General features: G+C 39.3%; 1 protein-coding gene across 9 annotated transcripts in view; it reads left to right on the top strand.

Moving 5' to 3' along the window:
* LOC136427462 (serine/threonine-protein phosphatase 6 regulatory ankyrin repeat subunit B-like) overlaps nucleotides 1–19724 on the top strand; it is an 88742-nt gene that overhangs the window by 25029 nt on the left and 43989 nt on the right. For 6 of the 9 annotated variants that reach the window (XM_066416328.1, XM_066416330.1, XM_066416329.1 and 3 more), the window contains 8 exons: nucleotides 3307–3408; nucleotides 10913–11011; nucleotides 11986–12084; nucleotides 14618–14731; nucleotides 16495–16599; nucleotides 18252–18350; nucleotides 19140–19241; nucleotides 19415–19516. In XM_066416328.1, coding sequence (XP_066272425.1) covers nucleotides 3307–3408; nucleotides 10913–11011; nucleotides 11986–12084; nucleotides 14618–14731; nucleotides 16495–16599; nucleotides 18252–18350; nucleotides 19140–19241; nucleotides 19415–19516 — 822 coding nt within the window. The remainder of the gene's footprint in view (nucleotides 1–3306; nucleotides 3409–10912; nucleotides 11012–11985; nucleotides 12085–14617; nucleotides 14732–16494; nucleotides 16600–18251; nucleotides 18351–19139; nucleotides 19242–19414; nucleotides 19517–19724) is intronic. The other 3 variants (XM_066416334.1, XM_066416335.1, XM_066416337.1) reach the window with 1 other exon arrangement.

Raw genomic sequence — 19724 nt, 5'->3', positions numbered from 1 at the left:
ATGGAATGCTTAATATGGAGTTCAATACATGTATGTTGAAACTGCCCTTGTGAGTATTCTCATCAGTCACATATCATCCACAGTCCTTCTAATAATGTACTTCTTTGATCGTTCTTGTCAATATATAAAACATTGATCAGTTCAGCTGAGTCTTAGTTAAGATGAACAAGACAACTTACATGTACCTCCTACACATAAAGACTTGTTTCTTGTTTGATACACTGTGTTCTGCGGTTTGATTTGCAATACCAGCTTTGTAGTCCTGTGGTTTTGCATCAATTTTTTTTTTTTGTTGGATTTTTCTTTTTTTCGCCGGCGCGTATTAGTTTTGGCGTCTCCAGAGGATGTCGTCCAGAGAATTTAGATGGTGTGGCCTTAATGAAGTTGCGCACGAAACAAGAAGACGAAAAGCTACATGTATTTCTATAATGTAGCATATAACTTTGTGCATGTTTCAACTCTTTAAAATTTTAGATAAAAGAAATATGATGATGATGAATGTACATGTATCCTCCTAATCTCCAAGCAGAACCAATGGTTGCAAAGACCTATCCAACTGGCAAAAGAAGGTTTTATGGCAACCCGAGCAATAAAAACTTCATTTGCCAGTTGGATGCGGTCTTTGCAACCATAACATCTGTTTGGAGATTAGTTTCCCCCAGCTCGGACATGTTGTAAGAAGGGATTGTATTTTGTTATTTTGGGTGGTGACGTAACTAAAGCCAGTGGCCCTATGTATGAGGGAGCTTCAGGCATACTGTAATTCATGTTTCTTTCACTGTAACTTTATGTTCACTGTTGTAATTACCTTCGTCAAGAAGGTTATTTTTTGATGCTTGTCTGTGTGTCTGTTAGTGAACACGATAAGTCGAGAATGCCTGGATGGTTTGTTGTCGTATTTGGTGTGTCAGTGTGTATGTGGGAAATCTCAAGATGATTATAGATTTTGGGCGAAGTACTTTGCATAGTTAACGAGAAAAGTGTAAAAATGTGTTATATTGTATGCTTCAGTATTGTGTTCTGGCTGGGACGTGTTGGCGGTGTTGTTTCGAGGAGTCATGGATAAGTGGTAGGGGTGGTAGGGGTGGTAGTTGTCATGTGGGAGGCAGGAAACCCTTGTCGCTGTGACAAATTGGCTTGTCAGTCAGCTGACATTAGTATGAGAAAGGTGTAAGCAGCAGAAAGTGGTGTTGAATGTGGTGGAGGGAGACTAAAGTTGGATATACACGGCCTTATATGAGGAAGAACAGTCATAAGTCGTGTGTCACAGCATGGGGATAGGACGGTGTTCAGGGTAGGTGAGTTAACCATGTTATATCTGGGAAGGAAGAGGCGATTTATTAGTATACCTCATATTGTATGGTTTACATGGAGGTTGTGTGGAAGTGTGCACTAAGAATATGGATATGTATTGCTGAAGATGTATTTGATGAATTAAGGGTGGGTGTAATATGGATCACAGGATGTAGTCTGATAGTTATTACCTTCACCAAGAAGGTTATATTTTACCGAACGTGTCTGTGTGTCTATTAGTGAACATGATAAGTCGAGAATTCTTGGATGGATTGTCTTGGTATTTGGTATGTAGGTTGGTAGGTCTTGATAAAACCTGAAAATGCATAGATTCTGGGCCCCTAGCGGCTTGTTATGGTACTGCAGCAGAACTTCCTGTTTTGATATCTCGTGTTCTGGACATGCTATGGAACTGATTTTTGAGTGGTAGATAGTTCTTTGGACAGAGAGTAAGTTGTATAGGTTTGGGCCCCCTAGCAGCTTTTTTGGAACTGCAGGAGCAGGTTTTGCTTCAGACTTTGAAAGGGAATAACTCAAGATGGGCTTGATGGATGGTCATGATTTTTGGTAAGTAGATAGCTTGAGTGATGATGTACATGATTAGATACTTATTATGTAAATCAGTATCTAATTTGCATTGTTAATGAGGAAAGTTTTTACATCCACCAAATTCCATGATAGGACTCTCAAACATGTGACATCTGTAACTGAGGAAGAGAGAAATATCAATAGATATCAACTTTGCAAACTATTTGCATAATTAATGAGAAAATTTCATAACTCAAGATGGGCTTGATGGATGGTCATGATTTTTGGTATGTAGATAGCTTACGTGATGCTTTGTATGATAAGATGATAATTATGCAAATCAGACTCTAATTTGCATAATCAATGAGGCAATTTTTTTAACCCGCTGTGTTCCATGATAGGACTATTGGAATATGTGACATTTGTAACCGAGGAAGAGAGGAATGTTGATATTAACTGATGAAGAGAGGAATGCAGGCCTGATTTGCATAATTCATGACAAACTACTATAATTCCATACCAGTAAATGCCATTTGTGGCATTTAGAAGTTGTTTGAATATGAACACCATCGAATCAAATTATGCTAATAAGAACCTCATTTGCATAATTGATGATAAATGTTAGCGTAAGCTTCTTTGTTAAGCTCATACTTTGGACAACTTTTGTTATTTGGGTGAAGACGATCAACTGGTATGATTGATGAAAAACACTCATAAAGGTTAAAATCATTTGGCGAAGGTATGAGGTCGTAGAACTCTTGTTATTTATGATTCCTTCGCACGTCAGTTCTGTAAATCACTTGCCGCCACCGTGAAGTAAAAGTTTAGTGAAATGTCCATTTTCCTTACACCATAAAATTTTGCTACCGTGAAGATAAAGTGAATCACAGTAAGCCTCTGCATGTTAAAGAGCCCAACACACTTATCAAGGGTCGGTTTACACGAGGCACTTACGACGAGTGTTCTGGAAATCCGTTGTTCCTTTGTTTAGTCCTTGTAAAATTTGGACAAAAAAGCCTCTACAGTTTGAGAGTAAGCTGCTAGGGGGCCCACACCACATCACAAGCTATCTGTCACAAAAAAGTCAAAACCAAAGCAAGTCCAGTACAAAAGATACAAAAATCTGTTCTGCTGCAATACCAAGGTCACACACTCGGAGGCCCAAATTTGACCTTGACTTTTGTCTTCCCAAGGCTTACCTACATACCAAATATCACCATAATCCTTCCAGTTTTTTTTGTGTTACGTTGACTACAAAATTCGGAAACGCACACAGACACACAGACATGCCAAAAGCCATACCTCCATTTTCATGTACTACTAGGTAAAAAGAAGAATGGATGAGGGAAGAAAAATAGGAAGTGGTATTTTTGAAAAGGTTACTTTTTAATCATGTGTTATTTGTAACAAGCATTGTGAATTGCTGTGATTGAATTGCTGCCAACGAATATTAAGGCATGACGACCTTAATGTTTATGATTTCAGGAGACTGGCGTGACCCCTCTTATGATTGCTGTGCGGGAGAACAAGTTAGTCGTGGCAGAGCGATTACTTGAACTTGGAGCAAACCTGAACGACAGGGCAAAGGTAAGGCCTTAGTATAAGATGCTGAAGTCAAATGGGGATTCAGAAGAATGGGATTCCTGCTAGTGATGCTCAGTATAATCTCCAAGCAGGTCACTGGGGACAAAATGGTGATTTTGTTTTGTTTATTTATTTATCCAGGAATACAGTATCGCCTGGCGGCGTTTTTCAACGAGTCCTGGGGGGTTCAACCCCTTACATAATAGTACATAGCAACAATAAAAGTTCAAATAATAACAAATAATACAGGAATTAACTTAAAAATATAACTAATTCAACAAGCAGAAATCCTGAGTTAGATAATAAATGAAATAACGATAACGTAATAGATTAGAAATATTTAGCCAAAACATAATGATGAAGAATCAAAACAATGACCCAAACTCAAATATAAATAAACAAGAAGTGATGGTTTCTGCAGTATCCTTTTTGTCATATACATGTACTTTCTTGAAAAATGAAACCAGCAACTTACAGGTTATCACATTTGAGCTGATATCTTACATAAGAAGAGTTGGTTACTACATGTAGTATGCACAAACCCAGATATGTTGCCACAAAGCTCAAACGAGCACCTCTTTACAGTTTTGTATTTTGATACAAAAATTACAATGGTATTATAAGTCTCGTTCAATGCTCTAAAATCCAAATATTGTGGGGAGAAACACAAAGCGGAAGACGCCATCTTGGATCCCCTGCCTGGTTGGCTGGAGTGGTTTTGCATAAAAAGACTGTGTATCTTGTCTCGTACGTAACGCATAGTGATTTGTGCGTATACCATATGATTCGTATGTTTTCTCATAAACTATAAGATTTTATGTAAAAACAGCCACGTCAACGTGCATGTCCGTTTATAATAGAGCACCAACGTCGACATTCCCCAAACACTGACCTGTGTCACGGAGCCCGGCGTCTCGGGGGTATTCACTTCCTGCGGGCAGCCCAGTGCTCGCACACATATCATTAAGCGGTTCTACATATCGCTTGCATCTTTCTGAGTAAATTCTTTAATGTATATTACGGTAATCTTTTAACCACCCACTTCTGCACTTTAGTCCTTACATTCTAAGCACAGTGTTGTTTCTTTGTATTTCATGCTATTCACATTAATTATTGGCATATTATTACACAGCATCTTTCATTAGCTGTCAACTGACAATCACAGATCTTGAGAGATAAATTTACTCACGCAAACACAGAAATGCGATAAAATTTTGCTAAAAATTTATTGCCTCATTCGACTCTGGGTAGAGTTCTAAAAAGAAACATGTTATATTCATTTACCGCACACTTCTGTGTTTGTTTCATATTGCATTCCATTTCATTAAATTTCGTGCCATCTCGCACTTTCTGTACACCCCAGGTGGCCTGGGGCCTCTGACATTACGATCAGTTAGTCAGCATGATTCTGTTCTTGTATGCTTTGTAAGATGGTTTATGCCTATCGCCAAACTCCCTAAGAAGGAGCCTTAGATTCAATTAGACCCCGTTCACACTCATTTTTTTCAATCGCGATTGAAGTATAATTGCGATTGAATCGATCCGATCGCGATTGATTTTTTCAGTGTGAACGCTCCCAATCGCGATTGGAACGATCCAAAACGATCCAATCGCGATTGGATTGTAACTACCTCCGGAGGTAGTTTGAGAGGATTAATCGCGATCGGATCCAATCCAATCCTATCAAATTTTGAGTGTGAACACAACTACGATTCACTCCATCGCGATCGGCGGGGATTTCGGCTGGTTCCGGGGGTGGGAGGTCATACATTCGGGTACGTGGGGTCATAGTTCGCATCGCGCGGGAAAACAAACCCAAGCCACACACGTCGATTGGGAGCGTTCACACTGAAAAAATCAATCGCGATCGGATCGATTCAATCGCGATTATACTTCAATCGCGATTGAAAAAAATGAGTGTGAACGGGGTCTTAGACAACCAAAGATTCGGTGCAGTTAAATGGAATGTGCGTTAATCCGAGGTGCAATTAAGGTCAAGGTTAAGGTGTTAGAATATTAAGTTAAGATTGCTAAGGCTGTGAGGTTAGACCATAATTACCTTCGCTGAGAAGGTTATGCAGAGGGTAACGTCTGTTTGTGTGTTTGTTTGTAGTGGACCAGCATAACTCGAGAATGCCTGGATGGATTGTTTTGGTATTTGGTATGTTGGTAGGTATTGATGAGACTTTAGGCCTCTTAGATTAGATTTTAGGCCTCCTAGCGGCTTCTTACGGTTCTGCAGCGGAACTTCCTGTTTTGATATCTCGTGTTCTGGACATGCTATGGAACTGATTTTTGAGTGGAATATAGATCTTTGGACAGAGAGTAAGTGGTATGGGTTTGGAACTGCAGGAGCAGGTTTTGGTTCAGACTTTGAAAGGGAATAACTCAAGAAGGGCTTGATGGATGGTAATGATTTTTGGTAATTAGATAGCTTGAGTGATGATGTACATGATTAGATACTTGTTGTGCAAATCAGTATCTAATTTGCAAAATTAATGAGGAAAGTTTATACATCCGCCAAATTCCATAATAGGACTCTGAAACATATGACATATGTAACTGAGGAAGAGAGAAATGTTAAATATTAATTGATATGAACTATGCAAATGAAGACGTCATCTGCATAATTAATCAGAAAATACTATAACAAGATGGCCTTGATGGATGGTCATGATTTTTGGTACGTAGATAGCTCGTGTGATGCTTAGTATGATTGGACGATAATTATGCAAATCAGATTCCAATTCGCATAATTAATGAGGCAACTTTAAAAATTCGGTTTGTTCCATGATATGACTTTTCAAACTGTAACTGAGGAAGAGAGGAATGTTGATAGATAGAAAATATGCAAAGGTGGGCCTAATTTGCATACTTAATGAGTAACTTCTATAATTCCACACTGGCAAATGACGGCAATTTCATACATTAATACTTTTTTGTGGCATCGGGAAGTTATGTGAATGTGAACATCGTTGAACCAAATTATGCTAATAAGGGCCTCATTTTCATAATTGATGATAGATATTAGCTTTGTTAAGCTCATAATTTGTTAAGCTCATACTTTGGACATATTATATTTTTAAGACAATCAACCGGTATGATTTATGATTGATGAGAAACACTCATACGTTACTCATAAAGGTTAAAATAATTTGGCGAAGGTATGAGGTCGTGGAACTCTAGTTATATATGCTTTATATCAAAGGCTGATTAATGTGGAAGCCATTTTATGACGGATATACTCATTTTTTATTTTTCTTCCAACTCCAATGAAATACTGAATGTTCTGAATGAAACAGTTATGTGAGTGTCTCTGATTTTTTCGTTGAAATTCTCTCAAGAATGCAGGAAATGTCATTTCAGGAGGTTTAATTTTCAAAATTTTCCATGGGGGTACATATGGCACTGCACTATTGGCGCGAGTCTTGTGCCTGCGGAGTTCACTGGCCCCTCAGATAGTAAGAAGAACCTCCCCAAGCAAAATCCTGGCTACGTGTATAACACATGTTTTGTTTGGCTTCCAATGTCTAACCCAAATGTAGCCTTTCATAAAAGATGTTGATTTTGTCGTCTCCTTCTTGAAGGCCTGCATGCTCTTTTATGCAGAGACTGTAATTGGCTGTTTTCACTTCCTGTAATTCGTAGCCCAACTGCTCAAATTTAGTGTAGAGCATAATCGGTGCACTCTTTATCTAAGCAAAATTGACACCTTAATTCAGGGTAAAGCGAAACCAGCCTGCTCAAATTTGATAGATAGCTGCTGCACTATGGAAGAGTGACCATTCTGAGGGAAAAAAAAGGCTGCACAGAAATTGATCTCAGACTGGTATATTTTTTGGGGTCCACATTCAATCTAAAATTTATGCATGGAAGCAGTGTAAAAATCTACCAATGGTTCCTTTGCCTTCCTTTTCTCTTCTGTACTCTCATGGGAGCTTGCTGGGACATTCATCCTTTTGTTCAGAACACGCACACATTATCACTCCATTCCCCATGGTTATCATCATCATTGCTTTATTGGACCCTGTCATCAAGGAAATGAATTATTCATATCTCCTTCTGTAGGAGGTCTTCAGGGAACAATTCACCCATCTTGATGCACTTTATAATGTTGGGTTGTTATGCCGTAACTCGAGACAGTATGATACTTATTCACGTACAATCATTATTGTGCCCTAGTAGCAAAACATTGAAATTTTTGTTGGAAAAAGGTATACAAGGTGATGAAGTAATGACAATAAGAGAAATCTACTAGTAATTGCATCAAAGTTTTTAGCATATCTGGGGCCGCACCAATTTTTTTCGTTGTTTCTCTGATTTTTTTCTGAAAAAAATTGGAGCAACAGGGAAAAAAAAGTTTTGAAAATATTCTTTATACAAATCTGGGGTGAAGATACAGGCTTGCATGACATAAAGAATAGCAGGATTATTCAAGTGTTCAGCTTTTCATGGCACATATTCTTCAATGTCAATCCCTTCCTATGATCTAGTACATTAATTCTGTGTTCCCTGATGATTTTGCCAATATAATTATTCTTCCACTTAAACAGAAAAAAAGCCTGGTCTGCATAAGGGGTCCTGGCATAGCTTTACGCTGAGTTCAGAAGAACACCTTCATATTGCTGGTTCCCATGGCAATGGTCATCTTTGTTCTTAATGGTGGATTTTCACATTGTTGTAGGAGGAAAATATCCCTACCCTGATGATTATACTGAAGATATGGACATTAGTTTTTTTTATTTCTATATACCTGTACATATAGCATGGTTTCCAAAGTTTCATAGAGCAGTTCAAGATCAAGCATCGAAATTAAGAGGGTGTACTAGGGGGTTATCAGAACCAATGAAAGCAGAATTTTCATCTCGCTAAATTTTAGTCATTTTTAGGCCACGCCAATTTAATTTGTTTCTTCTCGGAATAGCCTGTCCTGTTTTTCCCATTTTGACAATAAAAAGAATTTGGTCACTATTCCCATTCACAAATTTTAAATCCCAATTTTACTACATGTATGTCTATGCTACTTACAATAAAACATTTGTTCTCATGGTATATGTGCATGTCTTTGACGCCGTTTTTTTAAATTAGGGATATAAATGGACAGCAAATAAGGCCCCAAAATTCTTTGACACTTGTAGTTTGGAAATATACTCATTGTTACAAAATAAAACAAGAGAGCTGTCTAGTTCCAAAGTAACTACATTTTTTTGGTTGCATGCAAAATTGCATGTTAAAAAATTTACATGCAAATTCATAAATCTAAGAGACCTTCCTACCTGGCTGAATAAATCTACTCTACTCTACAAGTCTACATACTATATAGTCAAGTGTTGACACAAAAACTCTGAAGGCAGTTTAATATTACATGTTTAAAAAGAATACAAATTCATAAAGAAAATTAAAAAAACAATTTCTGACAACAATTTTTGCGTTTTAGACACATCAAAACAAGTTAACTATGGGTACAAAAGAATGAAAAAGTATCGGTAACTCATTGTTTTATTTGGTTGGACGGAGATTTCTGTGTTTCAATTGAAAATTTAGCGTATTTCGTAATAATGATAGCGTGTGAGTGACTGAGCTAGCGCTCAAGCTTCCTCGGCCCAATTCTTTTCTACAAATTGTCGCAAAATAGGGTTCTCAGGCTCAAAATCTAGCGCACAGCGTACCAGGGTTTTGGAATGAGGTGGACAAGCAAATTATGCTGCGCAAATGGGTATTTCGAGTACTGCATAGACATTTTATCCCAATGCCCTGATTCTGAAAAAATAAATAAACATACCGTCTAAAATAAGAAAGTACCGGGCGGGTTTTGATGCGAAGAAAAATAGACATACCAGTATGTGTATTTGAGAGGTGAGAGTAAATTGTTTATAGGGGAAGAACTATTTTCATAACATATTGATGTGATAATATGTTGGCTAGATTACAAATTACTCTGGTCTATCGACTTCTACATTGTAATTAACTTCCCTACAGTGCAATAGCATTGTAATTTCATACATTTCTGACAAGTTCCATGGGGAATTTATCAATGGAAGTGCAATGGCTTTGTACCACAGGTATGGGTGAAATAGATTGTCTTTTAAGTCGGACATATCATTTAATAAAGGATGCAGAAATTTAGAGTGAAGTATGAAGTGACTTAATCTTCCTCTGGAATGGCTTTAAACCACAAGATGTGAGAATGACCTGACTGAGAGATACTGTATAATTTAAAGCGTGGGTCTGTTTGCACTCTTGACATCTGGAGAGTTTACTTTACCTCCAACCCCTGATGTTATTGTCAACACTACACATAATAGATGGGACCTCCCCAGGAGGTACGGCCACTAAGACCCCGTTCACACTCAAAAAAATGGATCGGATTAAACATTTATCCTATAGAATTAATCTGATCGTGATTGACTTTTGCGTTCACACTGATCTTTGCCAAGTGGATTAAAGTATGCCGTGATTCGATTCCGATTGAAGCACGCTGCGTTTCACAGAAGTATACTATGTGATAGGTCATAGGTTGAGGTTAAAGTTTTGGCATTGCTTCGCTACAAAATGGCGGGAGTCCACCAATTTTGATGATTTTGTATCTCTTGAGAATGTTCTGTAGACGTATTTGTTCTGTAGCCGAACAAATAAATATTATACGAATGTTAACAAAAAGATAACCTCCGATCTCCCTCTGCATAATGGCAGGTATGATGATCACGGGTTTGTTATGGTGTCATAACACATGGGCAATGGAGGCTTCTGATTGGTCAACGCCATCTGGCTATGTGATAATTTTATTTCGAACCCTGCATATGAAAGAAGAAGAACTTTATTGGGCGACAATTGTAACGGGTACAATGTTGGCAATTTGTAGATACATAACAATTTCAAAGAATATCTATGACATGAATAACAATTGATCTAATAATGTGCATTCTAATTGGCTAAAACAGTATAGTGTAATGATGACGATGATATGTAGTATTCTGTGTCAGGAATGTAAAACAATGTCTCGTTTTTGCATAGAGTTGTATACAAATTAGCCTATACATACATGTACATGTAGGTAGATATATGAAATGAAGTATTTACTTTTATTGCCATGACAAAGAACAGATTGTCAAGGCTGACATAGCTTGGAATGCGACAAGTGGCAAATGGAACAACGTGGAACGTTATATATCCATAACAACATTTTTCTGGTTTTACTGATTGAGATCAATGGTGTACATGTAGATCATGCATGGACGATGTACAGTAAAATCAAGTCCACAAAGGAAAATCCCCAAATAGCACCACTGTCATTTATTATTTGTCAAAACGCAACACTTTTCAGACAACCGACACTGGTGCAATGGGATGTTGAACTCATATATTTACGTCTGAAGTTACAGCACTCTCCGTTAAACCCCAACTTACACCAGTTAAAAGGACCTGTTGAAATAAATTGACACAGCTGTCTATACTAAAATGGCCAATACCATTATCAGTGATTGCTAACAGCCTTTTTGAACCCCAGGATGGCCGGACAGTCATGCACTTTGCCGCTGCCAGTGCCAAAGACGAGGTCGTCAAGCTTCTCATTGCTAAGAAGGCAGATGCCACTATCCCTGGAGGGGTGAGTTAATCTGCCTCATTTTGCAAGCAAATGGCTTGATTTAGACAGAACAATTAAATTGCATGACTTGTACTTATTCTCATTAACATTTTCAGTTTGATTGATCGTTGTTTTTTTTTTGCATCCATGGATTTTTTGAATTTGATATTAAAAGGTAAATTGATAAAAGTAATCCTTAGTCAGACAGAATGTAATGTACATTTTACATGCTGATATCGATTATTATGTACAAAATAACATGTATCACTGGGATGTGAAATTTATCCATCTGTTGTATCCAGGATGTGCTTCTATCCAAGGCATACTTTGAAGCACATCCTGGATATCCAGAACACGTCTCAAGCAAAGCTACGTGTTCTGTATATTCAGGAAGTGCTTTGTGTGGATAAGCAATGTGTTTATCCAGAACATGGTCTTGGGAGAGGAGCTTGGTGTTTTAGGAGGCGGGGACTATCTTGCATGTTATTTTCGCAGTTAGAAGGCCACCATCTTTGTTCTCCCCGTGCAGAGTTTGTGTCGAATTAATTCAGCTGCTTGTTCTTTCTAACAAATTTAACCAGATGGCGATACTTTGGTGTACACACATCACATTGGGTCATGATTTAGCAAATGCAAGTCACAAATGGCTCTATTCAACACGTTGCGAGCAAAATGACATTTCTGGATACATATGCAGGATGCGTCCGGATGAAAGCACTTCCTGGATATTCAGAGCGTGTAGCCAGGTTTTGCACTTTCTTTTCTTAATGATGGAAATGTGACAAAATAACGGGAATATGGTGGAAATATTTTACATGTAGTTACAAGTTTGTTTCAAATGTGAATCTGAATTTTGAATATTTGTAGTTATTGCCCACCAAAGTCTACAACACGTCCCTCTAATGTGCAATTTTCTCAATTTTGTTACAGTATGAAATAATGAATTTTGATGCTGGTATTTCTCCTACTCATGACTTAATATCTGACTTCTTTAGCCTCTAGACCAGTTCCCTATCCACGTGGCCTGCTCTTTTGGTGACTCATCTTTCGCTGGACGTAACGTCGGCAATAATCGGGCTTTCAAGAGCCGAGCTGTAATTATGACAAACCTTGTTAAGCATGCTTAATCAAAATGTGAAAATCGTCATAATTAATACCAACAGCAGTTGTTCAGTGCAGGCATGCATATGCATGTGTAAGTCTCAAATCTGTTTCCAGAAGTTTTCTGCATGACTAGTGAAATGTCAAGTTGAACCTGAAATTGACAGTGTGCTATTTCTTTTTTTTGTTTTCATTTTAGTTTTTACAGACAGTTATGAACTTCTATTCTCAATATTTCTTCCAAGTGGAATAGGGCTTGAAGTTAGTGGCGATGTCATGGTTTTGCAATTTTCTCTGAAACCCCTTGAACGTACATGTACCAGTATTTCAATTTTGAGTCTCACCACCCCCTGGAGCAAAAACTTGGTGTTATAAAAAAAAAGAACTTCGGACAAAAGAGTGGAGACTATCGTTACTTCTGTGGAAGCTAAAACCAAGGAACAGGAACACCTCAAGATGGCATTATCAAAATGTGGATATAAATCTTGGACCTTTAACAAAGGATAGAACTGAAACGGTGAACATTACAAATCCGTACGTTCAAGGGGTTTCAGAGAAAATTATGACATCGCCACCAACTTCAAGCCCTATTCCACTCTCAGACATAGATTAGTGCATCCCAAGGACAAAATCAAAACATCATTAAGTCGGATGTTGTTTACAGATTGAAGTGCAATGATCCTCCTTGTAAGGATACATATATTGGGGAAACAAGCCAACCTCTGAAGGCAACCTCTGTGAAAATGGAACCGTCCCAAACGGCCGTACGCCGTCTTTGACAGGCGTCCACTGATCTACAATGCGTCCCGAATTATGGCGGCGGACGGCCTGATGACACTTGATGATTCTTCCAGCTTTCGACGTCTTGTTTTGTATAATTTCAGTCACTGGACTAGAACCAAACTCAGTACAATGTCATAGAAAGATACAGCTGCTTGTAGAAGTAAGGTCCATCCTCCAAAATTGTGTGAAATCCAAGAAACTCCAGCGAAATATGTACCGACTTGACAAATAGTCTGTAAAAGTTAACGGCAAATCGAAACTACCGCTCAAATATGTGCATGTGCAGAAGATTTAAACATGCTTTTCCCACGTGGAAAATGACGACAGGCGGAAGCGTCGGGTGAATAATTATTTTATAGCCAGTCCGACGTTGTTTCTGACGTTTCCAGCGGCTAGGGGAGGTCGTTTTAGCCAGTCCCCAACGTCCAACTTACAAACGGACAGGACAGTCTGGACTCGCGCGACGTGTCCGCTGCTGTTTCTGACAGGACAGAAGCACTGGCATGGGACGGGCTCAGATGCACTAAGATGCTCTTAGACGGCGTCCAAACATTTTCAGACGGTTTCTTTTTCACAGAGGAAGATACAAACAACATTGCAGAGCCAGTAACAGTGGTTTTTCCCATGCCATATGGCACCATCTAAACAAACATAGCGGACCCTCTTTCCGCCTTGAAACTACAGACATTTTAGATAGGGAATCGCGATGGTACGAGTGTGGCGTGAAGGAGGCCGTGTATGAACGCATCCATGAACAGTCTCTGAACCAAAAGGGGGGCCTAAGGATTGAACTGTCTAGCACTAGGGATAATGCGTTACAACGTTTTTAATGACTTATAGGTCTGTTTTTGTAATTAAATGTTTTCTTCAAGCTGGTATTTACCCAGGTGAACTCAATACTGCTGGATATGTACTGACCTAGGAGTACATCGTTCACATGCATTTTCAATCAATCATATCGCCGGTGACGTCGTGACGACAGGCAGTCGCACGACTGTATACAGTCGCCAGTCTAAAGAGGCCCTTAGAACATGTCGTGGTTCTAATAACAACAGGTCGTCGACATACGTGAGGGTGTCTGCTGTACCATGTGATACTTCACCTTGTTTCGAGAGAAAACTTATGATCCATGGTATTGCAGATGGGTGGACTCCAAGCTTAATCAGTTTGTTGATGGCAGTGGGGTGATGGACGTAGTCAAAAGCCCATCTAAAATCTGGAAGGACTAGCGTCGACACATGACTACGTTTGTCTGCTGTTTCCTGAAGCCTGTGTGTCAGAAGCATCGAAAAGTGTGTAGTAGAATGGCTAAGCAGTGACCCATATTGTTGCGGGTCTACACTGGGGAGTATGTCCTCGAGACACCAGTCAGTTATGATGCCTTAATCATACACCTTGGCAAACACCAATGTTAAAGAGATAGGTCTCAACTTTGACAGACTTGATGGCATCTCCTTTGGGACCGTGATGACATATGCGTCATTCCAAACATTGGGTACAACACATTCCAAGCTATAACCTCAATAACAAAGTGTCTTTCCTCAGCAGCTTTAACAGGTATGCTTCTGATGTGCATGAACCACACCTTTTCTGGCCTCCAATACAAATTCATCTGACCATTGGAGGGTTAAAGTTTTAAATTGCATATAATTCTACAATAGCTAAGATCCTACATGTACATGTAGTTGAAAGTATAAGATGGAAGATAAGGTTCAGTAAAGTTTTACATTTTGGTTCCTGCAGCAAAAGGAACAGCTGCCTCTCCACACAGCAGCATCCAGACCCAGTGGAGCCATAAATGTGGTACAGATGCTCCTGAAGGTGTCTGGGAAGGAGGGACGGCTGGTGCAGGACAAGGTTGGTTAGCATAAACATGAATTATGATTTTAAGATTTTACCGTAAAGTTATATGTGTGGATATGTTTTTCAGCTGGTGAACTGGATCCAAAAAAGAGTTTTGAAGGTTGCTGTAATTCTTGTCTCTTTCACTGTAACTTTATGTTCAGGGCTGACCTCAAAGTTATGGCTGCCCCTAGGAAAGCATGTTAAGATACACTGAAACAAGGCTTCATAAAAGTATTATAATAACTAACCCAAACTTCAATCTTAAAAATTCTTCTACACTGGAAAGTCACAAGGGTTTACTTGATAACCATGCAAAGAAAACAGAGGATTGTACTGCTCAAATTCCGAGGAAAGCTGCCAGTTTCAAGGAAACCCTACCTTTGACCCCATATTTCTGATGTATCCCTCCGCATGACCCAATAACTCACATCTATTCTATCCTTGTGCCAACTAAAATGGCAAACTAAACAAATTTTTAAAAAATGGGAAAGCTTAGACCCTACATGTACCTGTTCCCTCTAACCAAAAAAGTCTCCAGATTGGGCAAAAAATTTCAAGGAAAAGAAAGGTTTTAAAGATATTAAGTAGGGACTAAAAACTTTAAGGTATTCAAATGCTTTGTACTCTATTGCGCAACGCAACTTTGGGGTCAGCCCTTCACTGTTTTCATGGTCACCTCTGTACTGTGAACTTATCATCACCATTAAAAACCTGTTGTAATTGTTTATGATTCATTCACACTGTGATCTGTTCTGTAAATCACTTGCCGCCACTGTGAAGTTAAAGTTCAGTGAAAATGTTGATTTTCCTTACACTGTGAAATTTTGCTCCCTTGAAGATAAAGTGATGATTGATTGGTTATTATTGTTACTGTGTAAAATTTTGCGTGTTTATATGTGAAATCAGGGGTGCCTGAAAAACAGGCTTCACAGCCTGAGTATATTTCTCCCTGAATAAGTGGGACCGGCTTTTTAGCGAATGCCCACAAACGCCCACTCTGGCGAAGTCCGCGCTTTACAAATCTCATTTTTTTTTGGTCGGAATATGTTCAGGTTGTGCTCCCATTAATTAATCCTGGGCTTCAAGTCAATCCATAGATCCGAAGTCAAATAAAGCGAAGTTGATGATTCTTACCTGGCTTTTTAGCGAATGCCCAATGTCATGGAATATATCAGCCAAAATATCGGCCATTGTGACACGGGCGCTAAATCTAACACCGTAAATATTTTCGAGATGTTGACCCCTGAATATGTACTCAGTTACAGTGCTGTACACGCCTGTAAAGTCACTTTTTATTTACAAAATACAAGGCGCGGAAATCCACGATCCGCGGCACTATATGGCCTCATTTAACATCCCGAGTATGCAAATGAGTCGGTGGCCGATATTTTGGCTGATATATTGGACTTTCGCTAAAAAACCATTTTTGGTGGGCATTCGCTAAAAAGCCACTAGGTAAGAATCTTCAAGTTCGCTGTATTTAACTGTGGATCTTTGTATTGACTTGAAACTCAGGATTAATTAATGGGAGCTCAACCTGAACATATTCCGACCAAAAAAAAAAGAGATTTGTGCAGCACAGACTTCAGAGTGGAAGTTTGTGGGCATTCGCTAAAAAGCCGGTGCGTGAATAGATAAAATAAATGAAATGAAATGAATTACAGTTACGTTTTAGGTGCCATTTGCAAGTGTGTTAGTTTATGGACAGCATTCAGCATAAGTCAACAACCCTAACCACAAGACCACCTTGCCATTTTGCTTCTTTATCAATCCAGGACGGAAACATTCCCATTTTTCTGGCCACAGAAGCAGGGAATTTTGCCGTCTGCAAAGAGCTGTTGTCTCAGTACACAGAACAGCAGATCAACATGCAAAGGAAGGTAAGCAGTTCTTTCTACTGATTAGATGGTGTATAACAGTCAATGCACTTTCACTTTAGCAATTACGTGACTTGTGTACTAGTCTAGTAGTAGTAGTAGTATCCAGTATTTGGGTATACTGCTGCCACAACACCAACAGCAAATTTCCTGTGGTCCCATAAGTCGCATTCAGTACACTGGATGGAGTTAACTACAACCCCGGAGCAGCATACAGCACACTGGAAAGAACCAGTGTCATACAGGAGCTCCTAGGGCATCCCTGTGCGGAATTCATGGGACATGGCTTCCAAAACGAGGATCATTTGCGTAGTTGTGTAAAAAATTGTAAGGCCACAGCAAGTAAATTTTATGGATGACATCCTCTGCATATTCCAAATTTAGTGCATGCGGGCAAAAAAAACAAGACATCCACATTTTCAAACTTGAATACCATAAAGCACGTCAGAAGAATTGAGCAATAAAACACGGTATTACAACAAGTCTTTTATCCCTGTATTCAATAAAACATCACTAATGGCAACATAAAAATAATTATGAATTCAGATCCGGGTCAGTATAGCAAGACGGCAGAGACAAGGTTTCCATACACTGGGCACGGGAGTCTGGGAGTCTCCTGAGTCATGAGGCAGACTGACGGTGACTACTATACATATTGCTGGCTCTGCTCACTTTTCCTCAGCTGAAGTTCTCTAGTTCTCGGCTATTGCTGTCCTGACTGCCTGACTGAATTGCCGAAAATTTTTTGAAAAAATTAGAACTATTGTCATGCAGATATTCTTTTATTCAAAATAATTCAAACTAATTACAAAATACTGTATTATCAAAAAACCCTCTTGGTAACTTGGAATGGATTCTAGGTAAAAACAAAACGGTCTTGTACAAAGAACTTTGTTGTCCAGTGACTTAGTCCCCTTGTTGTTCATACTAAGTTACGCAAGTCGCATTCAGGACCAAATCGCCCGAGTCGCATACCTTCACACCAGGGGTCGAACGTGCGCAAGTTGTAAAATCGCGTCCAACGGCTCAAGCTACATTCCTTGAACTTTGATCAAAAGACGCAAGGTTACCACTCTTCTTGTGTGGTCAATCACCTTCTTGTACTTTATCTTCAGGTTTTTCACCTTTGATAGTACGATCCTCCATGGTACGACATTGCTTACATGTCTTCACTTACCTCTTTTTGGCCAGGTTGGCCGCCAGTTTAGTGTACACACTCTGGTTTCGATGGGAGCCCTTGTTTCTTTTGAATCTCCACATGCCCGAAGATGGCCATCAGTACTGGCGTTTCATCGTCATTCCAGACGCCAAAATCGCCACCCGATTGTGCCATATCTCCGCGAAATATTCCAACAGGGAGGTAGGCGAATATCGGATAAAGGCGGGAAACAGTGAAAAAGCTGAATTTGCATATGACCCCTTGACCAATGAACGGGTCAATATGCAAAGTAATGCGCATCAAGTCGGGAAAGCGTTCATACTAAGTCGGGATGTGTGCAAGTCGGGCATTTTCAAATGTGACTAGCAGTAGGCCACATCAATCCCGCTTCGGCGATTTGGGTGATTTGGGCGACTTAGTACAGGGTCTAACAAACAATGTATAAATGTATACCAAACTATTCACTGAAACTACAACCTGGTGTTTGTAACTGTAGGATAATGGAGACTATCTACTGCATATGGCCTGCCGCAGGAAGGACCAAGAACTAGCCAAACTGTTTCTGGACAATGGGGCCAACGTTAATGCACAAAACGTAAGTACTGTGTGGTTAAGATGTTAGTCTTGAAACACATCTAGTCACATACTAGTTAAAACTATGAGTTAGACGACTTCATACCAGAGTGCGCCAAATGATATCAACCTTTTCAAGTGATGTATCATAAATGTTCTTTGATTATGCAAATCAGGTCCTCAATTGCAGAAATGTAATTAGTTGATTATCGTCTCAACCAAAATATACAAGTTGTTCAAAATATGAGTCTTATCTTAGCAAAGAAGACCATTAATTTTTTTTGTAGCAGTTCCTCATAATGCATGTAAATGAGGTCTTTTTGCAAGATTTATGTCTAATAATGTAGACCTAATGTTCATGATACGTTAGTGAAGGTTAGACATCCAGGTAATAAGATGTGCCAAAAATAGTTACTCAAGCAACTGGATAGAATTTGGAAACAGACGTTTCAGACAGTTTTAAACATATCGGTGCCGATATTCTGCGCACTTTTTTAGTTCACTTTGGCGGATTTTTGAAAAATTTTGTTGCAGGTATCCAGCATTGGTGACAATGCGCCATGCAGATATGCTGAGTCACTAACAATGGGAATGGGAACCGGTTTGGGATTTTGGAATTCGGTGCAATTAAATGGAATGTGCGTTAATCCGGGGTGCAATTAAGTGGCTTCTAGTGTATAACCAACTGCTGCCGCACTGCGTGCCTGCGAAGCTGGAGTGTTATGCCGAAGGGCAGTTATACCAGCTATACAGATACAGATACAGATCTTCAGGATGCATTAACGCTGTTACTCTGTATGTCACCATACAGGAGGAGGGTCACACCGCACTGCACATTGCAGCATTTGAGGGAGATGAGGCAATGATCAAATACCTACAGACAGCCAAGGCTGATGCCAATATTGTGGACAAGGTCAGATACTGAACGGTGTATTTTCCATGCTTGTTCGTTTAATAATTGTTATCTAATAATAGAATCTGATGCTTCAATACTGGAAGCTTCTTTATTTGAAATCTAAAGAAAGTTATAATGCAAGCTAACAACAAGTAAAACTGAGTCTCTTACTATTCTACCCTCATCCCCAGCTGGACAGATCACCGCTCCACATCTCAGCAGAGAAAGGCCAGACAAACGTAGTGGAGGTGTTGGTGGACAAGTTCAAGGCCTCTGTCTTGGCAAGGACAAAGGTTTGGTCTGTTTTGTTGTCTTTTTGTTTACATGTGCACAATATCTTTAAGATGATTTTGGGCCAACTTGTAACACAAGGTTAGCAGTTTACGTGCAGGACCAGTTTAAAGTAGGCTATTGGCATGTGCAAATGTCAGACAAATTGCAAAAAAAAGATAATTCTCTTGGGCAGGAAAGAAGTATGTCCACATTGTCCAACAAAACATA

Source organism: Branchiostoma lanceolatum, chromosome 2 (assembly GCF_035083965.1).
Source record: "Branchiostoma lanceolatum isolate klBraLanc5 chromosome 2, klBraLanc5.hap2, whole genome shotgun sequence".
NCBI lineage: Eukaryota > Metazoa > Chordata > Leptocardii > Amphioxiformes > Branchiostomatidae > Branchiostoma > Branchiostoma lanceolatum.
This window is presented reverse-complemented; position numbering and strand designations above follow the sequence as displayed.